We start from the raw sequence: 26055 nt of genomic DNA, 5'->3' as shown, positions 1-26055 counted from the left end.
CACAGCTAGATTCTCACTGGAACGCGTCAAAGGAGACTATGCCAAGCTGGGGAAGACGCTTAAAGAAATGGAGGCTCAGATGATCTTCAGTGAGATTCTGCCTGTCCCTAGAGGAGGAGAGGGAAGGCAAGACAAGATTATGATGATCAACAGATGGCTCACGCAGTGGTGCTATAAGGAGGGCTTTGGGATATTTCATGAGTGAGAGGCATTCACGGACAGAGGACTGTTCTCATGGGATGGACTCCACCTGAGTAGGGAGGAAAACAGACTTCTGGGATGGAAGATGGCACAACTGATTAACAAAGTTTAAACTAGGAACTTGGGGGTAGACAGCTGGGAGAAGCTCATGTAATCCCCACACCTTATCCTAATATTGACCGGGAAGAAAATCAAGAGAGAATACACCAATGGAGAAAGGAGAAAGTAGGTAAGAGAATGGACAGTAAGAGGAAAGATAGTGCCAATACCAATGAAGCTAACAGTCAGGTAGGCAATACTGTAAGTAAAATAATTGTACTCAATCAGGTGAGGAATCTGAATGAAGCCAAGCAGCAACAGTTAAGATGTTTGTACACCAATGCAAGGAGCCTGTGTAACAAAATAGAGGAATTAGAACTAGAACTACCAGTTCAAAGTTGAAGAAGCTATCTGAAGCCTGAATCCCAAGCAAGGAGAAAAATTTGTAGGGATGGGTTACAGACCAAGCTGGATGAGCAAGCGTCTCAAACAGGCTATTAAAAGAAAGCAGAAAGCCTACAAGGAATGGAAGAGGGGATGAATCATTGTGACACTTGTTAGGATATAGATATTCAGGCCTGTCTGTAAAGGCCTGTACTCTAAGAATTTAGGTGTATTCTTATCACTTGGCTAATTATAGAGGTATAAAAGAAAGAATCAAAATCACTGTCTGCTGGTGTAAGGGCCTTCTCTTACTGTCACAGTCTGAGGCCCTGTTCTCAGGCTAAGGCCTTTGGCTAAGCAACAGAGGCAGCCATAAGCTAGGAAGCGAGGGGTCACATCCTCACATTCCAACCTAGTCACATTGAAATAAGGTGCTATTGGGCTGTTAGGCACTATCAGGACAGGATTGTATTCCTATCACCTCCAGAGAAAGGGAAGTGCCTAGAAAATGTAAAAGGAAACTTAGTTTGATAGCATCCTGTCTGGCAAGAACTCACTTATCAATAGCTGGGATGTGAAATCCTCACTTCTGTATTGTTTTGTCATTATAGTTCCCACTTTGCTATTGTTTGTCTGTATAATCTCTGTCTGGTTCTGTGATTGTTCCTGTCTGCTGTATAATTAATTTTGCTGGGTGTAAACTAATTAAGGTGGTGGGATATAATTGGGTACATAATGATGTTACAATATGTTAGGATTGGTTAGTTAAATTTGAGGAAAATGATTGGTTAAGGTATAGCTAAGCAGAACTCAAGTTTTACTATATAATCTGTAGTCAATGAGGAAGTGAGTGGGTGTGGGTGGGAGGGGGTGGGTATGTGGGTGTGTGAGATGGGAACAGGGAATGGGGGTAAGAAAATTGGAATCATGTTTTGCTAAAGGGGGAAATGGGAACAGGGAATGGGAATAAGGAAGTTGGAATCATGTTTGGCTAAGGGTAGGAATGGGAACACGGACACAGGTGTAAGGCTCTGTGGTGTCAGAGCTGGGAAGGAGGATACTGAGGAAGGAAACTGGAATCATGCTTGCTGGAAGTTCACCCCAATAAACATCGAATTGTGTGCACCTTTGGACTTTGGGTATTGTTGCTCTCTGTTCATGCGAGAAGGACCAGGGAAGTAAGTGGGTGAAGGAATAAGCCCCCTAACAACACTTTGAACTTCAAATTAGCACCCTGGAACCCCTATATTCACCACTGCCATATAATTACGGTTTGTTTTGTACAAGTATGCCTTGTGAGGTATCATTTTAAAAGTCTGGATCTGTTAGTACATAAAATCCAACAACATATTAAGGTTCATTAAGGAGTCCAGGAGAGCTGGCTGTATTTCAAGGAATCCCTGTTGAGGTTACAGGGACAAACCATCCCAATGAGTCGAAAGAATAGTAAATATGGCAGGCGACCAGCTTGGCTTAATGGTGAAATCCTAGCGGATCTTAAACATAAAAAAGAAGCTTACAAGAAGTGGAAGGTTGGACATATGACCAGGGAAGAGTATAAAAATATTGCTCGGGCATGTAGGAATGATATCAGGAGGGCCAAATCGCACCTGGAGCTGCAGCTAGCAAGAGATGTCAAGAGTAACAAGAAGGGTTTCTTCAAGTATGTTGGCAACAAGAAGAAAGCCAAGGAAAGTGTGGGCCCCTTAATGAATGAGGGGAGGCAACCTAGTGACAGAGGATGTGGAAAAAGCTAATGTACTCAATGCTTTTTTTGCCTCTGTCTTCACTAACAAGGTCAGCTCCCAGATTGCTGCGCTGGGCATCACAAAATGGGGAAGAGATGGCCAGCCCTCTGTGGAGATAGAGGTGGTTAGGGACTATTTAGAAAAGCTGGACGTGCACAAGTCCATGGGGCCGGACGAGTTGCATCCGAGAGTGCTGAAGGAATTGGCGGCTGTGATTGCAGAGCCATTAGCCATTATCTTTGAAAACTCGTGGCGAACGGGGGAAATCCCGGATGACTGGAAAAAGGCTAATGTAGTGCCAATCTTTAAAAAAGGGAAGAAGGAGGATCCTGGGAACTACAGGCCAGTCAGCCTCACCTCAGTCCCTGGAAAAATCATGGAGCAGGTCCTCAAAGAATCAATCCTGATGCACTTGCATGAGAGGAAAGTGATCAGGAACAGCCAGCATGGATTCACCAAGGGAAGGTCATGCCTGACTAATCTAATCGCCTTTTATGATGAGATTACTGGTTCTGTGGATGAAGGGAAAGCAGTGGATGTATTGTTTCTTGACTTTAGCAAAGCTTTTGACACGGTCTCCCACAGTATTCTTGTCAGCAAGTTAAGGAAGTATGGGCTGGATGAATGCACTATAAGGTGGGTAGAAAGCTGGCTAGATTGTCGGGCTCAACGGGTAGTGATCAATGGCTCCATGTCTAGTTGGCAGCCGGTATCAAGTGGAGTACCCCAAGGGTCGGTCCTGGGGCCGGTTTTGTTCAATATCTTCATAAATGATCTGGAGGATGGTGTGGATTGCACTCTCAGCAAATTTGTGGATGATACTAAACTGGGAGGAGTGGTAGATACGCTGGAGGGGAGGGATAGGATACAGAAGGACCTAGACAAATTGGAGGATTGGGCCAAAAGAAATCTGATGAGGTTCAATAAGGATAAGTGCAGGGTCCTGCACTTAGGATGGAAGAATCCAATGCACCGCTACAGACTAGGGACCGAATGGCTAGGCAGCAGTTCTGCGGAAAAGGACCTAGGGGTGACAGTGGACGAGAAGCTGGATATGAGTCAGCAGTGTGCCCTTGTTGCCAAGAAGGCCAATGGCATTTTGGGATGTATAAGTAGGGACATAGCGAGCAGATCGAGGGATGTGATCGTTCCCCTCTATTCGACATTGGTGAGGCCTCATCTGGAGTACTGTGTCCAGTTTTGGGCCCCACACTACAAGAAGGATGTGGATAAACTGGAGAGAGTCCAGCGAAGGGCAACAAAAATGATTAGGGGTCTAGAACACATGACTTATGAGGAGAGGCTGAGGGAGCTGGGATTGTTTAGTGTGCAGAAGAGAAGAATGAGGGGGGATTTGATAGCTGCTTTCAACTACCTGAAAGCGGGTTCCAAAGAGGATGGCTCTAGACTGTTCTCAATGGTAGCAGATGACAGAACGAGGAGTAATGGTCTCAAGTTGCAGTGGGGGAGGTTTAGATTGGATATTAGGAAAAACTTTTTCACTAAGAGGGTGCTGAAACACTGGAATGCGTTACCTAGGGAGGTGGTAGAATCTCCTTCCTTAGAAGTTTTTAAGGTCAGGCTTGACAAAGCCCTGGCTGGGATGATTTAACTGGGAATTGGTCCTGCTTCGAGCAGGGGGTTGGACTAGATGACCTTCAGGGGTCCCTTCCAACCCTGATATTCTATGATTCTATGACAGGTTTCAGAGGAACAGCCGTGTTAGTCTGTATTCGCAAAAAGAAAAGGAGTACTTGTGGCACCTTAGAGACTAACCAATTTATTTGAGCATGAGCTTTCGTGAGCTACAGCTCACTTCATCAGATGTTTACCGTGGAAACTGCAGCAGACTTTATATACACACAGAGAATATGAAACAATACCTCCTCCCACCCCCAGATGTTCTGGTTTAACTTGGATTTAAACCTGGAGAGTGGTCAGTTTAGATGAGCTATTACCAGCAGGAGAGTGAGTTTGTGTGTGTATGGGGGTGGGGGGGATGTGAGAAAACCTTGATCTATGCAGGAAATAGCCCGACTTGATTATGTAAAGAGTTGTCACTTTGGATGGGCTAGCACCAGCAGGAGAGTGAATTTGTGTGGGGGGGTGGAGGGTGAGAAAACCTGGATTTGTGCTGGAAATGGCCCACCTGTTGATCACTTTAGATAAGCTATTACCAGCAGGACAGTGGGGTGGGAGGAGGTATTGTTTCATATTCTCTGTGTGTATATAAAGTCTGCTGCAGTTTCCACGGTAAACATCTGATGAAGTGAGCTGTAGCTCACGAAAGCTCATGCTCAAATAAATTGGTTAGTCTCTAAGGTGCCACAAGTACTCCTTTTCTTTTTATGATTCTATGATTCATTATTGGATGTGAAGTTATGAAGCATTGCTATATGTGTTACTGAAGTATATTGTGAGGTTGGGAGATGCCCACTGCTGGCCTTTCAGTAGGGACAAAAGAGCATCCTGTCACTGGCCAGACAGGTTTTTAATGGTTCATCAACACCCAACCCATTATCCCAGAGAGTTCTCAGAGAAGGCATGTATGCAATGGGGCAGCCTAACCCATGTCACAGCAAGGATCTTTCTAGCAGTTGGAAAAAAGTATAAAAGAGAGACAGTGACATCATCACTTGACCTCTCTCCCTGCCATCTCCATCTCAACTCCTGGAAGATCATCTGGAAGACAAAAGACTTTGAACTAGTGAGATTGAACTAGGGAGATTGGTCCCAGGTTGGAAGGGTGTCCAGTCCATGTATTGAGGAACTGTGAGCTGCCTGTAACATCTGTTAGGGTGAGAGACTGCTTGATTCAAATTTTATTTAGTGTTTTAAAATTAAAATTTAGACTGTGTTTCTATTTTTATTACTTAGGTAAACAACTTTGATCTCTGTGCCTGCTACTTACAATCACTTAAACGCTATCTTTCTGTAGTTAATAAATGTTTTATACTTTACCTAAAACAGTGTGTTTTTGGTTGAAGTGCTTTGGAAATCTCAGCTCAGACTACAAAGGCTGGTGCATGTACACTTCCCTACGAGGAAGTGGGGAACTTATTAATGAGCTTGCACTGCCCAAGGGAGCCTTAAGCAGTGAAAGACAGTATATTTCTGGAGTGAAAGGCTAGGGGGCTGAGGTGATTGACTGGTGCCTCTCTCTGTATGATTCATGAGTAGCTCAGGGAGCATTCATGTAATACAGCTGCGTGTAGAGCTTCTCATGCTGATAGCTGAATGATCACAGTGCCCGGAGGTGTGTTGCTGCTTCTCACTAGCATAGCTTTATGAGAGACAACCCAGGCTAAATAGTTAAGGTGGCACAGCAGTCCCACAGTTCCAGGGATCTCTGTCACAATCAGCAATGAGGTCAGAAAGTGTAGGGGAAAAGTAAGAACTGCCAAAATCCAAGCAGATCTGGGGCTTGCAAAGGTAATTAAAACCAATAGTAAAATATTCTGTAGTCAAATAAATAAAAAGAAAACAAGGAAAGAAGAAATTGAACCACTAAGCACTGAGGATGGGGTGAAGATTAAAGATAATCTAGGCATGGCCTAACACAAACAAATACTTTGCCTCAGTTTTTAATAAGAGTAATGAGAAGCTTAGGAGTAGTGGCAGGGTGGCTAATCATAGAATCATAGAATATCAGGGTTGGAAGGGACCTCAGGAGGTCATCTAGTCCAACCCCCTGCTCAAAAGCAGGACCAGTCCCCAGTTAAATCATCCCAGCCAGGGCTTTGTCAAGCCTGACCTTAAAAACTTCTAAGGAAGGAGATTCCACCACCTCCCTAGGTAACGCATTCCAGTGTTTCACCACCCTCCTAGTGAAAAAGTTTTTCCTAATATCCAACCTAAACCTCCCCCACTGCAACTTGAGACCATTACTCCTTGTCCTGTCCTCTTCCACCACTGAGAATAGTGGAAAAGAGGATATGAAAGTAGAAATTACCACATCTGAGGTGGAACTCAAAACAGCTTAATGGGTCTAAATTGGGGGACCTGGATAATCTCCATCCAACAATATTAAAGGAACTGAACATGAAATTGCAAGCCCAATAGCAAGGGTTTTTAATGAATCTGTAAACTTGGGGGTCATACCCTTTGACTGGACAATTGGAGAAAAAAAGTGATCTGGGAAACTACAGGCCTGTTAGTTTGACCCTCAATTGTACGCAAGGTCTTGGAAAAAACTGTGAAAGAGAAAGTAGTTAAGGACATAGAAGTAAACAGTAATTGGGATAAAATACAACATGGTTTTATAAAAGGTAGATTGTGCCAGACCAGCCTGATCTCCTCCTTTGAGAAGATAACTGATTTTTTAGACAAAGAAAATGCAGTAGATCTACTCAACCTGGATTTCAATAAAGCATTTGATACAATTCCTCATTGGAAATTATTAGTTAAATTGGAGAAGATGGGGATTAACATGAGAACTGAAAGGTGGATAAAGAACTGGTTAAAGGGGAGGCTACAGTGGGTCATACTGAAAGGTGAACTGTCAGGCTGGAGGGAGGTTACTAGTAGAGTTCCTCAGGGATCAGTCTTGGGACCAATCAAAGAATCATAGAATCATAGAATATCAGGGTTGGAAGGGACCTCAGGAGGTCATCTAGTCCAACCCCCTGCTCAAAGTAGGACTGATCCCCGACTAAATCATTCCAGACAGGGCTTTGTCAATCCTGTTTACCATTTTTACTACTGACCTTGGCACAAAAAGTGAGAGTGTGCTAATAAAATTTTTGGATGACACAAAGTTGGGAGGTATTGCCAATACGTAGGAGGACCGGAATATCATACGAAAAGATCTGGATGACCTTATAAACTGGAGAAATAGAAATGTGATGAAATTTAATAGTGCAAAGTCATGCACTTTGGGATTTTAGGGACTAACAACAAGAATTTTTGCATAAGTTGGGGACTTTTCAGTTGGAAGTGACAAAGGAGGAGAAAGGTCTAATTGGCTGATCACAGAATGACCTTGAGCCGCCAATGTGATGTGGCCACGAAAAAAGCTAATGCAATCCTTGGATGCATCAGGCGAGGTATTTCCAGTAGAGACAGGGAAGTGTTATTACCATTATACAGGGCACTGGTGAGACCCCAGCTGGAATACTGTGTGTAATGGTACCCATGTTTAAGAAAGATTAATTCAAGTGGAATAGGGGCAGAGAAGGGCTACTAGGATGATCAGAGGAATGGGAAACCTACCTTATGAGAGGAGACTCAAAGACCTTGGCTTGTTTAGCCTAAGCAAAAGAAGGCCGAAGGGAGATATGATTGCTCTCCATAAATACATCAGAGGGATAAATACCAGGGATGAAGAGGAGTTATTTAAATTAAGTGCTAATGTGGACACAAGAACAAATAGATATAAACTGGCCACCAACAAGTTTAGGCTTGAAATTAGATGAAGGTTTCTAACCATCAGAGTGAAGTTCTGGAACAGTCTTCCAAGGGGAGCAGTGGGGACAAAAGCCTAACTGGTTCCAAGACTGAGCTAGATAAGTTCATGGAGGGGATGGTATGATGAGACTGCCTACAATGGCATGTAGTCGATTTGCGACTGCTAGTTGTAAATATCGCCAGCAGCCAGTATGAGACACTAGATGGGGAAGGCTCTGAGTTACTACAGAGAATTCTTTCCCTGGTGTCTAGCTGGTGGGTCTTGCCCTCATGCTCAGGGTCTAACTGATCACCATATTTGGGGTTGGGAAGGAATTTCTCCCCAGGTCAGATTGGCAGAGACCCTTAAGGTTTTTTGCCTTCCTCTGCAGCAGGGGCATGGGCCACTTGCAGGTTTAAACTAGTGTAAATTGTGGATTTTCTGTAACTTGAAGTCTTTAAACCATGATTTGAGGACTTCAGTAACTCAGCCAGAGGCTATGGGTCTATTACTGGAGAAGGTGGGCGAGGTTCTATGGCCTGTGACGTGCAAGAGGGAAGACTCGATGATCATGATCATCCCTTCTCGCCTTAAAGTCTATGAGTCTGTGACTTTATGTCTATGAGTTGAAGGTAGACAAATTCAGACCATAAACAAGGTGTACATTTTTAACAGTGAGAGTAATTAACCATTGGAACAATTTACCAACAGCTATTGTGGATTCTCCATTACTAGGAATCTTTAAATCAATATAAGATTTTTTTTTTAAAAAAAGGGTATGTTGTTTTTAACGAATTTGGGGAAGTTCTCTGGCCTGTATTTTACAGAGGGTTAGAGTAGATAATCACAGTGATCCCCTCTGGTCTTGGAATTTAGAAATCTATGAAGCTAAGAATTAATTCTTGTGGCTTTTAGATATCTCTTCCAATGGTCTATTTTCTTGAATTGCAGCTGTATATATAATTGGGAAGCATACATTTTGCTACTTGTGTGTGATATATCACAGATTTGTCAATGGCTATTAGACAAGATGGTCAGGGATGCAACCGCATGCTATGAGTGTCCCTAGCCGCTGACTGCCAGAAGCTGGGACCGGATGACAGTGGATGGATCACTCGATGATCGCCTGTTCTGTTCATTTGCTCTGAAGCACCTGGCACTGGCCACAGTTGGAAGACAGGATACTGAACTACATAGACCATTGGTTTGACCCAGTATGGTCATTCTTATGTTCTTATATGTAATTTTGAAGAAGTTTTGTAAAACATATAGAATTTGCCCAGCCTTTAGACTGGAAATAAAGTGCAAATTTTTAACAGTGAGGGAATTAATCATTGGAAGAGTTTATGAAGAGTCATGGTGGATTCTCCAATACTGGCAATTTTTTAAATCAAGATGGATGTTTTTCTAAAAGATCTGCTCTAGTTCAAACAAGAATTAATTCAGGGAAGTTCTCTGGCCTGTGTTATACAGGAGGTCAGACTAAATGATCACAATGGTCCCTTCTGGTCTTATCATTTATGAATGTATGAATAACCTTATTTTCTGTTCTTTCTGAGTTGTCTTTTTGTATCTCTCCAATTCTTTAAGTAAAAAGTAGATTTGTATACAGATCTGTGGAACAGTGACATACAAGCTCAATTTGAAAAAAATCATAGAATCAGAGAAATATAGGGCTTGGAAGGGACCTCTAGAGGGTATCAAGTTCAGTCCTCTGTGCTGAGGTAGGACCAAGTAAACCTAGAACATCCCTGACAAGTGTTTCAACCAGTTCTTAAAAGCCTCCAGTGATGGGGATTCCACAACCTCCCTTAGAAGTCCATTCCAGAACTTATAGTTACAAAAGTTTTTCCTAATACATAACCTAAATCTCCATTGCTGAAGATTAAGACTATTACTTCTTGTCCTGCTACAATGGCATACATCCCTGTATTTAAACCCTACACACTATTGTAATAATCTTGGTGCAGGGTATGCCTTGTGAGGTATCATTTAAAGACTGAATTTGCTGATCATATCATGGCAAAATACATGTGGGAATGTTACATAAGCTGAAATCATAACTTCCAGTTAAGTCTGGGGAGTGACTAAGCCAGTTCCTCAGAGACAAAGAGAAAGCTGACACCTCAGTCAGGTAAAAACAAAGCTGATGGACCATTACCTGCTAAGTGGCCATTCTCTGGTAGGAAAGGGGGCGGGACAAAAATCTACATCTTAGCAAAGAAACATTGTGGTGTTTCCTTTCTTCATTAGACTGCCTGTTGCTTTGCTTCCAGCTGAAAATACTTCTCAAAGTGGGGGAGAGGCAGACACCCCAAGAGACCCCATCTCTCTCCCTGCCCATCACATTCTTTACATCTGAAAATGCAAAGGAAGCAGCCAGCAGGCTCTAGGGAACGGGTCCTGACCTGAAGAGTTTGGTCATTAAGACTGCTGAAAGCATGTGATGAAAAAACTTTGCTTTGAATCTAATGTAGTTTGATAAGTTAGGCACTGCTGAGTGCTTTCTCTTTATTTTTCTTGTAACCATTTCTGACCTTTATGCCTCAGTAATTATACTCAATGAAGAGCTATCTCTTTGTAGTTAATAAACTTCTTTTATTGTGTTATCTAACCTAGTGCGATTGAGCTGAAGTGTCTGGGTATCTCTGTGTGGGGTAACAAGTTGTGTGTATATTATTCCCTTTAAGGAATAACGAACAATATTTTAGGACATACATTTCTGAAGGAAAATCTGGGACTGGGAGTGTGTTGGGGTCACCCTGTAGCAATCTTTAAGGCTGGTAAGAGCCAATCTTTAAGTCTGTACACGCAGACATAGCTGGGAGTGAACTACATGCTAGAGGCTGTTTGTGAACAGTCCAGGTTGGGGGCTACAGAAGCAAAGCATTGTAATGGCACCCCAGGTTACAGGGCAAGGGTAACACTGCTACTCATTGGTCTGGATGGTACCCTGGTATGTCACACCTACCTTGGACATCAAGAAAAATTTATCACAGTCCTTTTATAATAGAACTTAACATATTTTAAGACTATCACGTCCCCCTCAGTCTTCTTTTATCACAACTAAAAACACCCAGTTTCTTTAACCTTTCCTCAAAGGTCAGGGTTTTTAAACCATGCATCATTTTTGTTGCTCTCCTCTGGACTTTTTCCAATTTGTCCACATTGTTCCTAATATGTGGCACCCAGAATTGGACACAGTACTCAGGCTGAGCCCTCACCAGTGCCAGCCAGAGCAGGACAATTACCTCCTGTGTCTTACATGCAACACTCCTGCTGATACACCCAAGACTGATATTAGCCTTTTTTTTGTAATCTCCATCACATTGTTGACTCATATTTAAAACTAAGATTTTGATATGGGTTTTAATTAAAAGATTTTAATAAAAGTCACAGGCAGGACATGGGCAATAAACAATAAATCATGGAAGCCCAAGCCTCACCATGGAGGGCTGGAGCCTTAGTTCTTCCTGAGCGGAATCATAATTTTCAGGAAGTCATGGAGGTCTCGTAAAATCATGGAAGCTGTGACCTCCATCACTGATTCATAACCTTACTCATATTCAATTGATGATCCACCATAAGGCCAGATCCTTTTCAGCCCCCAATCCTTTACTAGCATTACCACCTAGTCATTTATTCACCATTTTGTAGTTGTGCACTTGATTTTTCCTTCCTTAGTGAAGTGCTTTTGCACTTGTCTTTATTGAATTCCATCCTGTTGATTTTGGACCAATTCTCCAATTTGTGGAGATCATTTGGAATTCTAATCCTGTCTTCCAAAGTGCTAGCAACCTCTCCCAGCTTGGTGTCATCTGCAAATTTTATCAACATACTCTCCAGTCCATTATCCAAGTCATTAATGAAAATATTGAATAGTGATAGGCAGAGTTGCAGAAGTTTACGATGAGGCAGGAGGAAAGTTTAAGGTGAAATATGATGTAAAAGTCCACTGAGTACAAGTTACACTGAGACCAAGGGGAGTAAAAAGGGAGAAAAATCAATATCTTTTCCCTGCCTCCCCTCCAAAAATAGGATTTTATTTCTCAAACGTACATAAAATGCTCTTATTATGAATTGTTTCAAAATAACAAAAGATCAAGGTATTAAAACTGTTGAAAAACAGTAGAATACACTCTGTGACAAGAGGCTTCCTACCTGATTCCAGTGTAGGAACATGGAGCGTAAAAAAGAAAATGATATAACTGCACAGAGAGAGGTTGCCCATTGCACAGTGGGAGTGGAAGGAAATCCTCATCTTGATTGTACCTTGATCCAGACATCAGAAAGGAAAAGAAAAAACAAATACAAGTGAACAACGTGCTGTAATTTGGGCAAAATTCGTTGAGCACAATATGAATCCTAGGACTTGTGCTAGTTAATAATTGCATCAAAATGTGCAAGTTTGCTACTGTTTTTAACATAAGACATTACAAGGCAAAACAAAACTTGGGCTTCCCCATTCACCACCTCAAATTACAGTCCAATATTCTGGGCAAAGGCCTTAATACTAGCATTTTCAAAATTCCTTGAAAAATATTATCACAAAAATCACTAACTTTTGTAGAGTAACAGTCTGGTTGTAAAATGACAAAGAGAAAGTCGCCAAGATGAAAAAAAACCCTTAATGTATTTTGTATCTATTTTTATACTGCAGTGTGAGAAAAGGCATTGCAATTTCTGGGTCTGTGTCACTTGGATAAATACAGATCATCTAAAGTCATTAATGCACCCTTTCAAGTAGAAAAATTAGCATTTTAAAAACAAATGAAAGGATGAGAACTTCCTACCACCTACCTCATGAGCCCAGGAGAAACTTCTCAGCAGTTACAGGATCACTGGGACATTTCCAGCTTCTCTACGGTCAGTGAAATGGACCCTTACTCCAGGAGGTGCCTTACAATGAAAGAATTCAAGTTACGGTATAAAGCAAAAATCATTTAGGAAAAGAGATTCAGTTCAGTATCGTCTGTCCTTGTGCCATTTTATGATAATGCTTTTTAAATTGCAGCAGAATTTACTCTTTTCTCCTGCACGTAGCAAGATTGAAGATGCAAGTGAACTTGTAAAGCAGAAAGCCACCATTATCATTTAGATGGTGATATGAAATTAAAGAGCCTTATGGAAACCTGCACACAAGAATGTGCTTATTCTCTTAAACCCAGCAGGTTTAGCCTCACACACATCCCGGTTTGAGCAGAGTCATTCCCACTTTGGAAGAGGCTGCTCCACCCTGGCATGATGGAATGATGGTAGTCATTCCATAGTTAAGACTGTAATTGTTCCCTTTATAACCCTGGTTTTTGACCCTACATCTATAAACTACAGGAAGATCCTATCAGCATCAAAATTGGAACACTAGGTCTGGGGCTGAGGTAAACTATTTCTACCAAATTTGATGTGAATTGGACAAGTGGTTGCTGAATTATAACAACCTGGAAAAGAGGGGTCACCAGAGTTTTAAAAACATCTTTTTTTTTGCTGCTTTATAGCATAAAAACAAGCACAAACCCCATTTTCTTATGGCTGCCTGGCCCTTCCACTCCCCCCACGCTCAACAGAAGAGGTTCAGGGGCTGCCTCACCTACCCCATCCCTGGCACAGCACCAACCCTCTCCCCATTACTCTAATCCTCTGAACACTCTGGTTTATGAGACTTGCCCAATGTTTGGCTCTTCCTGCAGCCTCTTGCCTTGTTCACATGGTTGGGAAGAGGTAACTCCATTGTACAGACAGCATAGCTAAGCACACAGATTTAGCACACTCATTCCAAAAGGCAGTGTGGCTAAGTGGGAGTGACTTGGGTCTGCCCCAGGAGAGACCTGCGTTCTTTTCCTAACTCTGCTAGAACTGACCTTAGGTAATATCTCAGGTCCTCAGTTACTGCCTCTATGATGTAAGCAGAGTCAGGATGAGCTCCACCCTGACATCTGGTGGTGAGGTGTGGCAACTTGTGGAAAAGAACTTCAGGGGCTGATCTCATTTGCATAGGCTCACCCACCCCGCCTAGAATGAGGCCAAAGCTGCCCAAATGGTCACTTTGGCTGCTGTGGGATCCCCAATGTCTCTGTTATTGGGGCAGGAAGAATAAATTGTTATTACCCTGATTATGGGAATCAAGGACAGTGGAACTGTACTTGGCCTTTTGTATGATGGAGGGACTCACCATCAACTAAATAGCAGTCGCTAGGCAAGGGACATGGGTTCTAAAACTCTGTAAATTGAGAGAGGCTTGAGACAGGTATTAGTACCTGGTGGGTGTGTGAGAAACACCAATTGCACTCCTGTCTCTCCACTGTGGAATGTCAGAGCTAATTTTTGGTCTTATTAAGAGTCTCCCTACAGGTACTATGCTGAGCTCACTTTGGCCTTATAGTGCACCAGCACTAAGGCTCCTGCTACTATGAGCTGAAATCACTGAAGACTGTGTCAAGTAGCGGGGATCCGGAAGATCTAGAGTGCAGTGGTGCTGTTCATGGATAGGCTGGCAGAGCGTTCATGAGATGGCAAGCTGAGCTGTTTGTGAGACAGGGGAGCCGTTTGTGAGAGAGTGGGGCAGAGCCCTGTGGGGCAGTCAGCTTCTAGGTCATGTAAGGTGCCCCTTACCTCTTTCCCCCCACACAGGCACATTTTTAGCTGGACTGGGGAGTAACACTCTGCAGATGAACTTTTGAACTCTGGGGCTGGACTTTTTGGATTTTGGGTGATTTTTGGATTGCTGGACTCAAGAGACGTTTGGGTTGTGGGACTCAAGAACCCGAGGGAAAGGATGTGGCCCAATTTTCTGGGATGGGTCTTTGCTCATGGTTTGGTTAATGAACACTAGTTGTGGTGTTTTCCCAATTTAATGCTGATGTCGTTTACCTCATGTTATTAAAGATTCTCTGCTACACCGAGACTCTGTGCTTGCGAGAGGGGCCTCGAGCCAGTTTTGCATTTGATTTGATGAGAGGAGATTTGCATTTGATGAGAGGGAACCCCTATGTACTGAACCCGGCCCTTGCTGCTATCAACTTGGCCTGGTAGAAGGGTTACAATTAGAAGGGGGAGAATGATATTTGTTGGCATCCGAGGAGAAGGACATGGGGTGGTATTCACAAAGGTACTTAGGTGCCTGAGTCCCATTTTTAGGCACTGCTATGACCCACAAAACCGCTGCTTGGCTGCTGCCCAACCCTGTAGGTGCCTGAACTCACTTGGCTGCTCAGCACCTAAGTTTTTGCAGCACAAATTCCCCAGCCTAAGTTTCTGCCTCCGTTCATGTGCACTGCTGACTCCCCCAAGGTTTCCAGATGTCTATCTCCTGGCTAACCCCCAAAACAATCCACAACCTGGGGAAAGATAGGTAGAGGAGCACCTATCTCGTGTATTAGACCTGATCTGGGAGGCAAGCTGAGAGGCTCCCTAGTTCCACACAAAGCAGTTGCGGAGGACGGGGAAGCTCATTTCCTTCACAATGTTTAGCCACATAGTTAGGGCATACATCATGGATATGGGAGACCTCCAATTCAAATCCCCCCTCTGCCAGAAGAGTAGAGATTTGACCAAGTCTCCGATAACTGTTCCAGGCTATGGTATATTCTAGTTTAAGCTGTTCCACTTAAATATTAATTGGGCCAGAGGAAAGTGTGACAATCACTCTATGGTGGATAGAGCATGCCCTGAGAGATGGCAGAGCCATGTTCAATTCCCTGCTCCTCCTCCAGCAGAGAGGGGGATGTAAACCAGGGATTTCCCACATTCCAGGTGAGTCTCCCCAGCTCCTGGGCTAATGATTGTTTTGTGTGGCACTAGGCAGCCTCTGAGCCCAGAATAGCCCCACACCCCAAGTTAGGCGGAGAAGCACTTATCTTCCCTCAGCTGAAAATCACAAGCAGAGATAAACACATTCCTGCAGAAGGGTTTAGCACACACCCCTCTTACTTTTCCCCCACTGGTTAGCTTAGGCAGCTCCCCACCAAGCGTGCTGGCGTTATGAACCGCATTCTAAGGTGCCGGTGTCTCCCCATTCATTGTATACAGAACCTGGGCACCTACCTCAGGCTTTGTGAATTGTAGTGTGTTGCTGTGATTTTCTAGACGCCTGAAAGTTAGGCATTGTGATGCTCAGTGTCACAGCCCTTAAGTGCCTTTGTGAATCTAGCACATGCCAGCCTTGATCAATACTCAGACTGTGAAGTGTAGAGGAATATTAACACCAGGAGTGAGACTGGACCACATGCTCTCCTGGCTCCCAGCCCAGTACACCTCCCTCTAGCCTAGGGATGTTAAACTCATTCTGTGCAGTTGGCCAAATTCCATTTTTATTATGATCTCGGGGCCAGGGTATCCATTTAGGACTCACCACTCTCCTCCTTCCACAGTGGCGCCCTCACCAACCCCAATGAGATATTAAGAGCAGAATGCAGCCTTTATAGAGTAAATTCACTTTTCATTATCATCACAGTGTGTTACTTCTTCAGGGCCTTGTTATCACGCTCAGCATCACTCAGTGGGGAAAACGGTCCCAACTGTGACCACCATTCTCTCTGTCTGTTGTTCCTCTTCCTTCCCCATCCTCCCTTTTCTTTTTTCTTTCTCTTCCCTTACTTTTTATGTCTCCTCCTGTCCTTGCTCAGCATTATTTCCCATCAGCTACCACCATTTCACCTCCACAGCTTCCCACCCACCCCCTTCCCTATCCCAGTGGCTAAAATGGACAGTGGTAAAATAGTTAATGCTAAGGTAATGACAGAAATGACCCCCAGGTTCACACCTTACACACCATTGCAAAAATGTTTGTACAAGGCATGCCTTCTGAAGTGTCGTTTAAAAACACATCATTTGCTGATCAATCATATCATGGCAAAATACAGCACATAGGAGCGTTACATGTGAAGTTAGCATAAACTAAAATCATAACTAAAAGTACGTTTTCCAGGTAAGTCTGGGGAGTGGCCAAACCAGTTCCTCAGAGACAAAGGGCAAGCTGATACCTTGGCCAGATGAAAACAAGGCTGATGGACAATTACCTGCTAAGTGGCCATTCTTTGACAGGCAAAGGGGCAGGACAAAAATCTACATCCTGGCAAAGAAAAAGCATGCAGTTCCATCCACAGACTGCCTGTCGCCTTGCTCCCAGCTGGAAATTCTTCTCAAAGGGGGGACAGGATTATAAAAAGGAGGGGTAGACACCCCTAGGGTCCCTCCTCTCTCTCTCCCCCCACCAATCACATTCTCTATTCCTGAAAAGACATAGGAAGCAACTGTTGGACTCTGGGGGAGGGGTCCTGACTTAAAGAGTTTGGTCTGTAAGACTGCTGAAAGCATCGGTGAAAAACTTGGCTTGAATCTAATATAGTTTGTTAAATTAGACACTAGTAAGCTTTCTGTCTTTATTTTTCTTGTAACCATTTCTGACTTTTATGCCTCATTACTTGCACTCACTAAAAATCTATTTCTTTGTAGTTAATAAGCTTGTTTTAATGTTTTACCTAATCCAATGTGTTTACATTGAAGTGTCTGGATAACTCTATTTAAAGTAATAAACTGATATATTATTCCCTTAAAGGAATAATGAACATAGTATATTTGTACTGTCCAGGAGAGGGCTGGGCATTACTTTTCTGGGAGGCAGCCTGGGACTGGGAGTATGCCAGGATCACCCTATGGTAAATTTTAAGGCCAGTAACAGCCAAGGTGTGGCTGACTGACTGCAGCACACACAGACATAGCTGGGAGTGACTTACACACTGGAGGCTGTTTGTGAGCAGTCCAGGTTGGAGGCTACAGCAGCAAGGCATTGTAGAGGGCCCCCAGGTTACAGGGCAGGGGTGATGCTGCTGCTGCTCATTGATCTGGACTGTACCCTCATATGTCACAAAGGTTTAAAACAGAATTATTGGAAACAAAAGCTGAGATTCTGTACTATTTAAGGATTAGCACCGGGCCTTCTCATTCTGCGGTTTGAAAAATAAGGAATAAGGGCTTCTTATTTTAAATGATGGTCCTTGATTCAGGTCCAGCTGGCACATTCCGGGGTGCAGTCCATACCAGTGAGGTGTGTCACAGCCTGTTCTGCATCCTGGGGTACTTCACAATGCCTTTCTGCTGCAGATCCCAGTCTGGGCTGCTCACAATCAGCTTGCCAACATGCGGGTCACACCCTGAGTGTCTGTGCATCACCGCAGCCCTGGCCCAGCAACTGCGACCCCAGCAGCAACACTCCAGCTACACACTGGCTTCCGCTAGCCTTGGTTACTCCCTGCAGAGTGACCCCAACACACTCCTAGTCCCATACTTTCCCAAAAATGTGTGTTCGGCACTGCCCACCCCTCTCCTGGGCAGTGCAGATATTAAAGATTCATGGCCCTTGTAAGGGGTCAGTGCACAACATTTTATAACTTTAACTGGAGTTACCAAACAGCTCAGTTTAAACACAACACTGGATTAGTTTAAATTAAAAATAAAATAAGTTTATTTAACTATAAAGAGATACATTTTAAGTGAGTACAAATATAAGACATTAAAGTCAGAAATGGTTATAAGAAAAAATAAAGATAAAATGCTTACTAAGTAGCTAAAACTTAACAAGCTAGACTTGGTTCAAGGTAAAATCCTACCACATATTCCCAGCAACAGGAATGAACAAAATCACACGTCAGGCTCTACCTGGAATGTCAAAGGGCTAGTTCCTTTGTTTTCTTAGGTGGGATAGAGAGACACGAACTGGAATGTTTTTGCCTCTTTTATAGTCCAGACACCCCTTGAAGTGGATTCTTCTGAAGATTACACCTCAAAACAAAGTTTGGTCAAACAGTAAAGAAGGCAAAATAGAGTCTGGGGTGAAGGAGGCGCCATGCTTTTTCTTCTCACCTGTGTTTGCTGAAATGCAGATTTGGCTTGTCTCCTGCCATTCCACCCCTTGCGGTCTTGAGGACCCTTTTTACTAGTGTAGCTATTAGTAAATATTAACCCTTTTAGTTCTTTATTTCTGTATATTTGATTCATTTATAGATAGAAGTACTGGGATTAATCTGCAGCAAGGGAGATTTAGGTTAGATATTAGAAAAGCTTTCTAACTATAAGGGTAGCTAAATTGTGGAATAGGCTTCCAAGGGAGGTTGTGGAGTCCCTATCATTAGAAGCTTTTAAAAACAGGTTGGACAAGCAGCTGTCAGAGATGGTCTGGGTTTACTTGGTCCTGCCACAGTGCAAGGGGCTGGACTTTATGACTTCCCAAGGTCCCTTCCAGTCTCACATTTCTATGATTCTATTATTAGAATCTTTAGAATCTTTGTCTTCAACAGAGTATGTCTGAACTCTAAGGTCCAGAATATTGGTCCTTGACTGATAAGTAACCATATTCAGGAATGTTATGCATTATGCTATATTTTAACAATCTTGGGCACTTTCATGTCTATAAAACTTCAGATATTCTTGGAAACCACCTCCATCATAAATAAATATAGATAATGGTTATATAAGCATATATCAACTTGGGAAACTAATAAGGGATGATTGTTACAGCAGATGTTTTCTGTTGGGGAATCCCCAGGGAAGAATGACTGCGGGCTGAGAATGACCCACTGAGAGATGTTATCTTGAAGAACTGTTAGTCCCCTCAGATGTAAATAATCATGCCTTCACACATAAATCAGGTAAAATAAAAATGTATAGAAATGACATCACAACGTATTTTTCTGGGAGTCTTGGCAAAGAGGATTTCTTTGTCTACAACCCTATATAATGATATTGGAGTGATGAAGTGGGGATTCTCTTAATGTTTTGTTTGAATACTCTGTGTGTGCCTCAGTTTCCTCTATGTGTTGCATAAGTATCTAGGTGGTGGAATAAGGGTATGTGATCATTGCAGAGAATGTAGAGGGCAGGTGTGGCTTCTGTCTTGCTCCCTGGGCCCAGGCAACAGCTGGACACTCTGTATCCGGCAACTGATGGCCAGGCCCCATATTTTGCAAGGAACCAGCTGAAGGAGTTGGAGAACAAAGTGAGAGGTGAAGGTTAGGTGATCAGTTTGCCCAGGAAAGAGACAAAGCACAGAGGAGGGGCAACAGGGCGTGACTGAGGGTGGGCTGCTGGAAGCTGGACAGTCTTGTTTGGGACTCGGGGAGAGAGCCCAGGGCTCTGAGCTCTGGATCCCCTCAAGATGGACTTTGCTGAATCTTCCTACTTTCTGCGCTAACAAGAACTGTTCTACGCTGTGTTCCCAACAACTAATAAACCTTCTGTTTTATAACACAGGCTGAGAGTCACTGCTGACTGCAGAATTGGGGTGCAGGGCCCCTTTGGGGGGAGTGTGAGGCTTCCCCAGGTGGACTCACTACAGAAAGCTCACAGTGTGAAACAGGGGTGCTGAACGCTCCGAGGTCAGATCCAGGAAGCACTGAAGGAGGCTTGCCCTAGTGAGAGTGCGCCCTAAGGGGAGTCACACTACAAGAAGTCCCTGTCTGAACTTCATTCAGAGTGGTTCCAGAGCACCGAGCCTGTGCACTCCATGTCAAATGGTATGGGAACTTGGAGAGTGAAAACTGAGCCTCCCACCAGATACAGTGAAGCAGAGACACAGATCCAGCTCTTGGTCTAACAACAAAGAGTGGTAATGTATTTCTTTCTTTCTGAATTCTGTGTAATGCTGTACTAATCTCTGATTTAATCTTAGATTAAATAATTCCAGCTGAGCCTGTTATTCGACAATCTTGAGTCATTAACTCAGACATGCAACATTACTTCGTAAATTGAGGTAATCACACATTACTTTGTTTAAGACAGACCTCTTGAACAACTTTTGTATAGGCTGGTCTCTATGGTTTTGAACATGTGCTAATACAGGGGGATGTCATAACTTTACATATAATGTTGCAACATACATTTCACCATGATATTATTGACCATCGAGTTGTTTTCAAACGATACCTCACAAGGCATATTTTGTACAAAGATTATTACACTAGTGTGTAGGGTGTAAACACAGGGTGCATTGCCTCACACCCACACAGTAGATCTCAGCAGTGGGAGTCCAGTGGCGTGAGTTTAAGTGCCTCTTCTCTTTCAGCACGTAGTACACTTGCCAGACAAACAAACTGGGGAGCACTAAGAAACGAGACAATATTGGCCAACATGCACCTTGACACAAGATGGAGGCACCACATGCAAAGAACTCAGGGCCCATTGGTCCTAGCTTGAGTCACAGAGCTCCCAAAGCAGGAGGAATAAGGGGCTGTCCCTCTCTTGGGGATCAGGGGGGTCCCAGGAGGGGTCTACATTTTTTCCTGTGATGTAGGATGTAAAAAAGCATTCAAAGACTTGTGGGTTGTTGAAATCAGCTCACTTGTAAGGTGCTCTAGCTCAAATAACTCCAGATTTTCCCACAAACTTGATCTCACTTCCCTCCCTCCTTCCCCCCATCCGTCCCCCCATGACCATCAGGCTGAGCTGACTTATTTTTTGAAATTTAGAGAGGATGCAAAAGTTGGCTTTAAACAAAAACTGCCTATGTCTCCAGCTCTCCTCCAGGGCTCATGCCGATTTATGCCAGCTGATATCCTGGTAAGGGTTTCTGATGGTGGAGGGTTTACCAGGAATCCAGGTTACAGTGGCACTTCTTGTGTTCACAGCACACACACAGAGAAGTTAAATAAAAATGTAAGTTTTTTTCTTAGATTTCAGAACACACAAGAACCCAACACTAAGAAGAGACACAAATCAGTCTGCTCCCTAAAACAGAGAGCTGCAATTCTCCCCACCTTACTTTAAGCTGTCTGTCTGCAAAGTGACTGCTGGCACAGTTACATGCTTAGCTGCAGAGCCCTCTAGCCTGGAAATGGGACCATGGAATTCCTCCCACCACCTTAAAGCGATAGCTGGCAATCCAACACAGTGGGACCTCAGTACACCCCAGCACTGAGGATCTCTAATTTCTCCTGCATTCAGACAGCCATTGAGGGTCAGTGCAGCCCAGGGAAGTGGGTACAACCAGGGCTGCCAGGGAATGCACTGGCTCAACCCCTGCACTCAGTGACTCCTGCTGATGGGGCTCTAGCAGGTGTTAAATCTGAACCCTCTTCTGGGAGAACCCTAAGGACAGCAGCAGAAGTAACCATCAGCCTTCTGTCTGGGTAACTCCCCCCTCTCCCTGGCATAGAAAGGTCTTCATGGCCCAACCCCTCTCTGCAGCAGCCATATTTAATCTGGCCTACGCCATTTCCCTTCTTCTAATCTCTTAGAGCAGAACTTCAGAGGCATGAGCTGATGGCAAATACACACAGCCAATGGAGAAGGAGAACGAGAGAGCACAAACTTCTCCGACGACAGCTTGCAGGAAAGTCACCAGAGCAGAAGTGCTGGAGTGTAAATGTAATTCGACAATATCATGCAGAAGAGCGAATAAACAGACACTATTTCAGCCTGTGTTACAGGGTAATGGAAAAGGGCCGCAAAGATCTCTGAGCATTTTAGACATTTCTACAGCAATATTTAAAGTAGGAAAGTGAGAGCCCTGGACGGACTCCCTGCCATAGGAACAGTTCCCAAGAAGAATAATAGAGCCTCACCCACAGCAATTGAGGGCTGACACTCACCTGCCTGATGGATCCTACAGGCAAGTGCACAGGCTAGCGGCAGAGAAAGGGCTCCCAGCTTCAGAACTGCCAGGTCTGCATGACAAGCGAACTTCTCTGTATTTACAGCTGCATTTCCCACTAGGCACGTCTGACTGTAGTCTGTTCAATCAGCTATTGCTGGTTAACTTACAGCAATTTTATCAGCTTCCGAATGAAAGTGAAACCAAAGTTACAGGAAGCCCATTTATGGTATGCAGAGATAAAAGACTTAAAGAAACACACACACAGTCCCAGGGAGTTGACAATTTCAGGGAGAGCAGATGCAATTTTCCCTGGTTTGGAAGGTGACAGTTTTAGTTTTTAAGGCTTTTCCCTGCTCCCTCAGAGTCACTGTCATAACAATCAATTGTATTTCTGTCCCCACAAGCACTACACTTTTCTGACTGAAGCAGTGTGCCAGGGTGCAGAGTTAATAATCAGACCTCAGTAGTAGCCCTTGGCCAAGGCAGGAAAGGCCTCCCTGGGGTTCCAAGTAATTCACAAGTTTTCTGGTGCAAAATAAAACAAACTCTGAGAGATAGGCCACATTCTCCTTTCACAGTGGAGCAATAAACACCAAGAGCCATATTCTGCCTGGCCTTCATGCAGGTGTTTAGTGTGAGCTCAGAGGGCGCAGAGAGGCTTTCCCTCCCTCCTTGCATGGCCTACATAAAGTCCCCCAACACCCTGTACTGGTAAGACTAGGGCAGGGCAGCCTACAAAGGGGTGCCGCAGCTGGCATGCTCCCACTGCATGTGCTGTAACCCAACCATTATCTTCATACCTCCAGAGCTGACTTCCAAGCAGAAAGGCCCTGTCTATCTCCAGGGTACACGAGAAGGGACCAGCCCCTTCAGCTGAGCCTAACAGGCCCTTCTTTATTTGATAGACTTACGGGGGGAAGATTGAGGGTTGTTCCTGGGGGATGAACAGGGCTCCTCTGATCTATTGGCTGGCTGACTTCATTCATCATTTGTGTGGGATAATGTTTTCCTGCTGGGTGGGCGTCATGAGCTGTTGTGACCCTTATGAATTGTTCAGGCACCCAGAGCATTTTGGAGGGGTATTTTATTGGTAATTTACTCTAAAGAAAGGCTAATAGTAAATAACAGAACTGGTCTTGCATGTTTTCCTCTAGGGGAGGTGTCAGAATTGCCAGGGGACACCAGTTATTTTAATTCCTGCCTCATCTCCCCCAGCCAGAAGTGTCCCATGACTCAGCCAGCCTGCTCAGGAGATTGGGCTCCCCCAAGGAGGCTCCTTTGCTCCCCTCTCAAAAGTGGGGGGGCAATGGCCCTTTGCCCCCCTCCCCAGTGCCTATGGAAGAAACCCATTTCAGTGGCTCCTTGGGAAGGAGAGGAGCCAACGGGCCAGCTAGGCCCTGGCAGAGGACCTAGGGCTGGGACTACATGGACAGATCCCCCAGAGCCCCTCCTGTTGCAGCAAGCAGGGGTCATTGTATAGAGCTGCCCTGATGTCCCCTCTCCTCTCATGGATCCATATAGGATTGGTGCCATGCTCCAGCTTTGGAACAGTCTCTCGGAGGAAGCCCTTTGACGTGCCAGACCCCTAGAGGTCTCACTCTTCCCCCAGGGTGAGACACGTGGCTTCACTGCCTCCTGAGACTGGACCTGTGGACCTTCAGCACTCCTGCTTCACACCAGGAGCCCTGTTCAGCGAATTCAGCTGAGACAGACTCCTGATGGAGACTTGTCCACTCTTCAGGGATTAAGACACCTCACCAAGCATTTGCAGTAACATTCAAAGAGCATTGACTAATAAAGTAGGGTGACCACCCATCCCGAACTGGATGGGACAGTCCTGACAGACAGAGTTCAAGTCCCAGTCCCGGGCTGAATGACCCCAGGACAGCATTTGTCCTGGATTCCCTGTGGCACTGCTGTGCACCTGCCCAAGGCTCAGGGGCTGCACCAGCCTCTTCCCAGGGGTGGGTGGGCTGAGGTGGGCTTCACTACAAGGCCCTGCCCCATGCTCCTCCTCTCCCCCCTGAGGTCCCCTCCCCAGGCCAGATCAGAAGCTAGAGCTGGGCTACTGTGGGGAACCCCAAACGCTGTACCTGCCCTGGGCAGCATGCCATGGGGGGCAGGGACATGGACCAGGATATAGGCCTGGGATCTGATCAACCCCCCTCCCCACAGTAAACCAGCCTTGGGTGAAATTCAGGGAGTTCACCACTAAAATCGAAAAAAAGAATATCCTGCTGCTGATAAAGCACCCCCATCTCAGGAATGTCCCTAATGGGAGTTGTAACCACCAAGGTTGTAAAGTAGAAACACGCAGGCTCTGGGAAAATTTTAGGGAGTATACAGAGACTCAACAAATGGTAAGATAGGTTTAGTAGATTTGAAGGAGGAGATTTGATAGTTCTATCTATATAATGTAAATGAAAAACAATGCTCTTTGGAAATCAACTCCAGACTGCAGTACAATAACAAACTGCAAAACACCATATTCCCTGCATGACTCTGATGTATGTGGGCACACGCTGGGCACGTCAGGGGTAGCAGAGAACAGCAGGAGGGAGGGAGAGAAGGGAGAGGAGTTCAGCGGGGAGCCCAACAGGTACGTGTGGTGCTGGGCACACAGGCGTTATTGCTGAGCTGTAATGTGTGTCTATAACACAGCTGCCACATTCAATAGGAGCAAGGCAGAGCAGAGTCCGGGGGAAGAGGTGGGGAGGCAGCCAGAGTGGGTGTACCAGGCTGTGCTGTCACCATGTGTGTTTTCTCTGTGACCTTGCTAGAAAGGGGCTAGGTAGAGGCAGCAGGTCCAGTGGTTAGAGCAGGAAATCTCTGCCCTATTTACAACTGAGCTAATGGCTCCCTGCCCTCTCCTGTTCCCCACGATATGCTGAACTGGACGTGTCTGTCCCTGGAAGCTCAGTAAATCCCTCCAATACCTTCCCTCTGCCCAACCCAGCTCCCCTGTCCACATCTGTGCCGGTGGCCCATGGGGTTCCTCTCTGGGGAGTTCAGGAGTGGCGGGTGGTGCTGTATTACTCTGAGGTGAGTTAATGATGAATGAACCAGCCTGGCCATAGTACAGTCAGCACATTTGTTTATTGCCCTGTTTGCTGTTAATGGTTATCAGAATCAGTGATGGTGGGTTAGTGCCTAGGAACCCCAGTCACAGATGTGTAATAAAGAGACATCCCTGGCCCAGGGAGCTCACAATCTACACGACAGACACAATAGGAGTGACAGAGACTCCCAGCACAGGTGTGGGCAGGGAGGGTGAGGAAACACTGAACCAAACTTGGCTGTGAGCACTGACCACACTTATTTCATAGAATCATAGAATATCAGGGTTGGAAGGGACCCCAGAAGGTCATCTAGTCCAATTGTCTGTTTTTAGGAGCAGGAAAACAAGGCCCCAGCACTACTGAATAACAGAATGTTCTTATAGGTTCAGGTCACGGTGCAATGATCAATGTTTTATTCTAAATGTGAACACAGAATCACAACTGGATGGAAACTGAGTGTAAACAGAGGCCAGTGAACATTCATTGTCCCCTTGGAAGCACTGTGCTAGTCTCAAATCCTCAAACTCATGAGTTTTCTTCCCTAGCTTCTACCTGCATTTTCAAGGACCTGCAGGATAGCTCCTACGGATGGGCACAGTTTACCCACAACCTACTTAAGGTATGTCTACACTATGGAATAAGGTCGAATTTATA

General features: G+C 44.6%; 1 protein-coding gene across 3 annotated transcripts in view; it reads right to left on the bottom strand.

Moving 5' to 3' along the window:
* Nucleotides 1-22548, bottom strand: part of LOC125621783 (butyrophilin subfamily 1 member A1) — a 59171-nt gene extending 36623 nt beyond the window's left edge. The window contains exons 1-3 of one of the 3 annotated variants that reach the window (XM_048819081.2): nt 22338-22548; nt 12559-12657; nt 11920-12030 (exon numbers count right to left, since the gene is read on the bottom strand). In XM_048819081.2, the coding sequence (XP_048675038.1) occupies nt 11920-12019 (100 nt within the window). In that variant the 5' untranslated portion in view covers nt 12020-12030; nt 12559-12657; nt 22338-22548. Of the gene's footprint in view, nt 1-11919; nt 12031-12558; nt 12658-22310 lie in introns of all 3 variants that reach the window. The other 2 variants (XM_048819080.2, XM_048819079.2) reach the window with 2 other exon arrangements.
* Between the last annotated feature and the right edge of the window lie 3507 nt (nt 22549-26055).

Source organism: Caretta caretta, chromosome 14 (genome assembly GCF_965140235.1).
Source record: "Caretta caretta isolate rCarCar2 chromosome 14, rCarCar1.hap1, whole genome shotgun sequence".
In the NCBI taxonomy this organism is placed as follows: Eukaryota; Metazoa; Chordata; order Testudines; family Cheloniidae; genus Caretta; species Caretta caretta.
The sequence above is the reverse complement of the archived record's forward strand: the minus strand, read 5'-3'. Positions and strand labels throughout refer to the sequence as shown.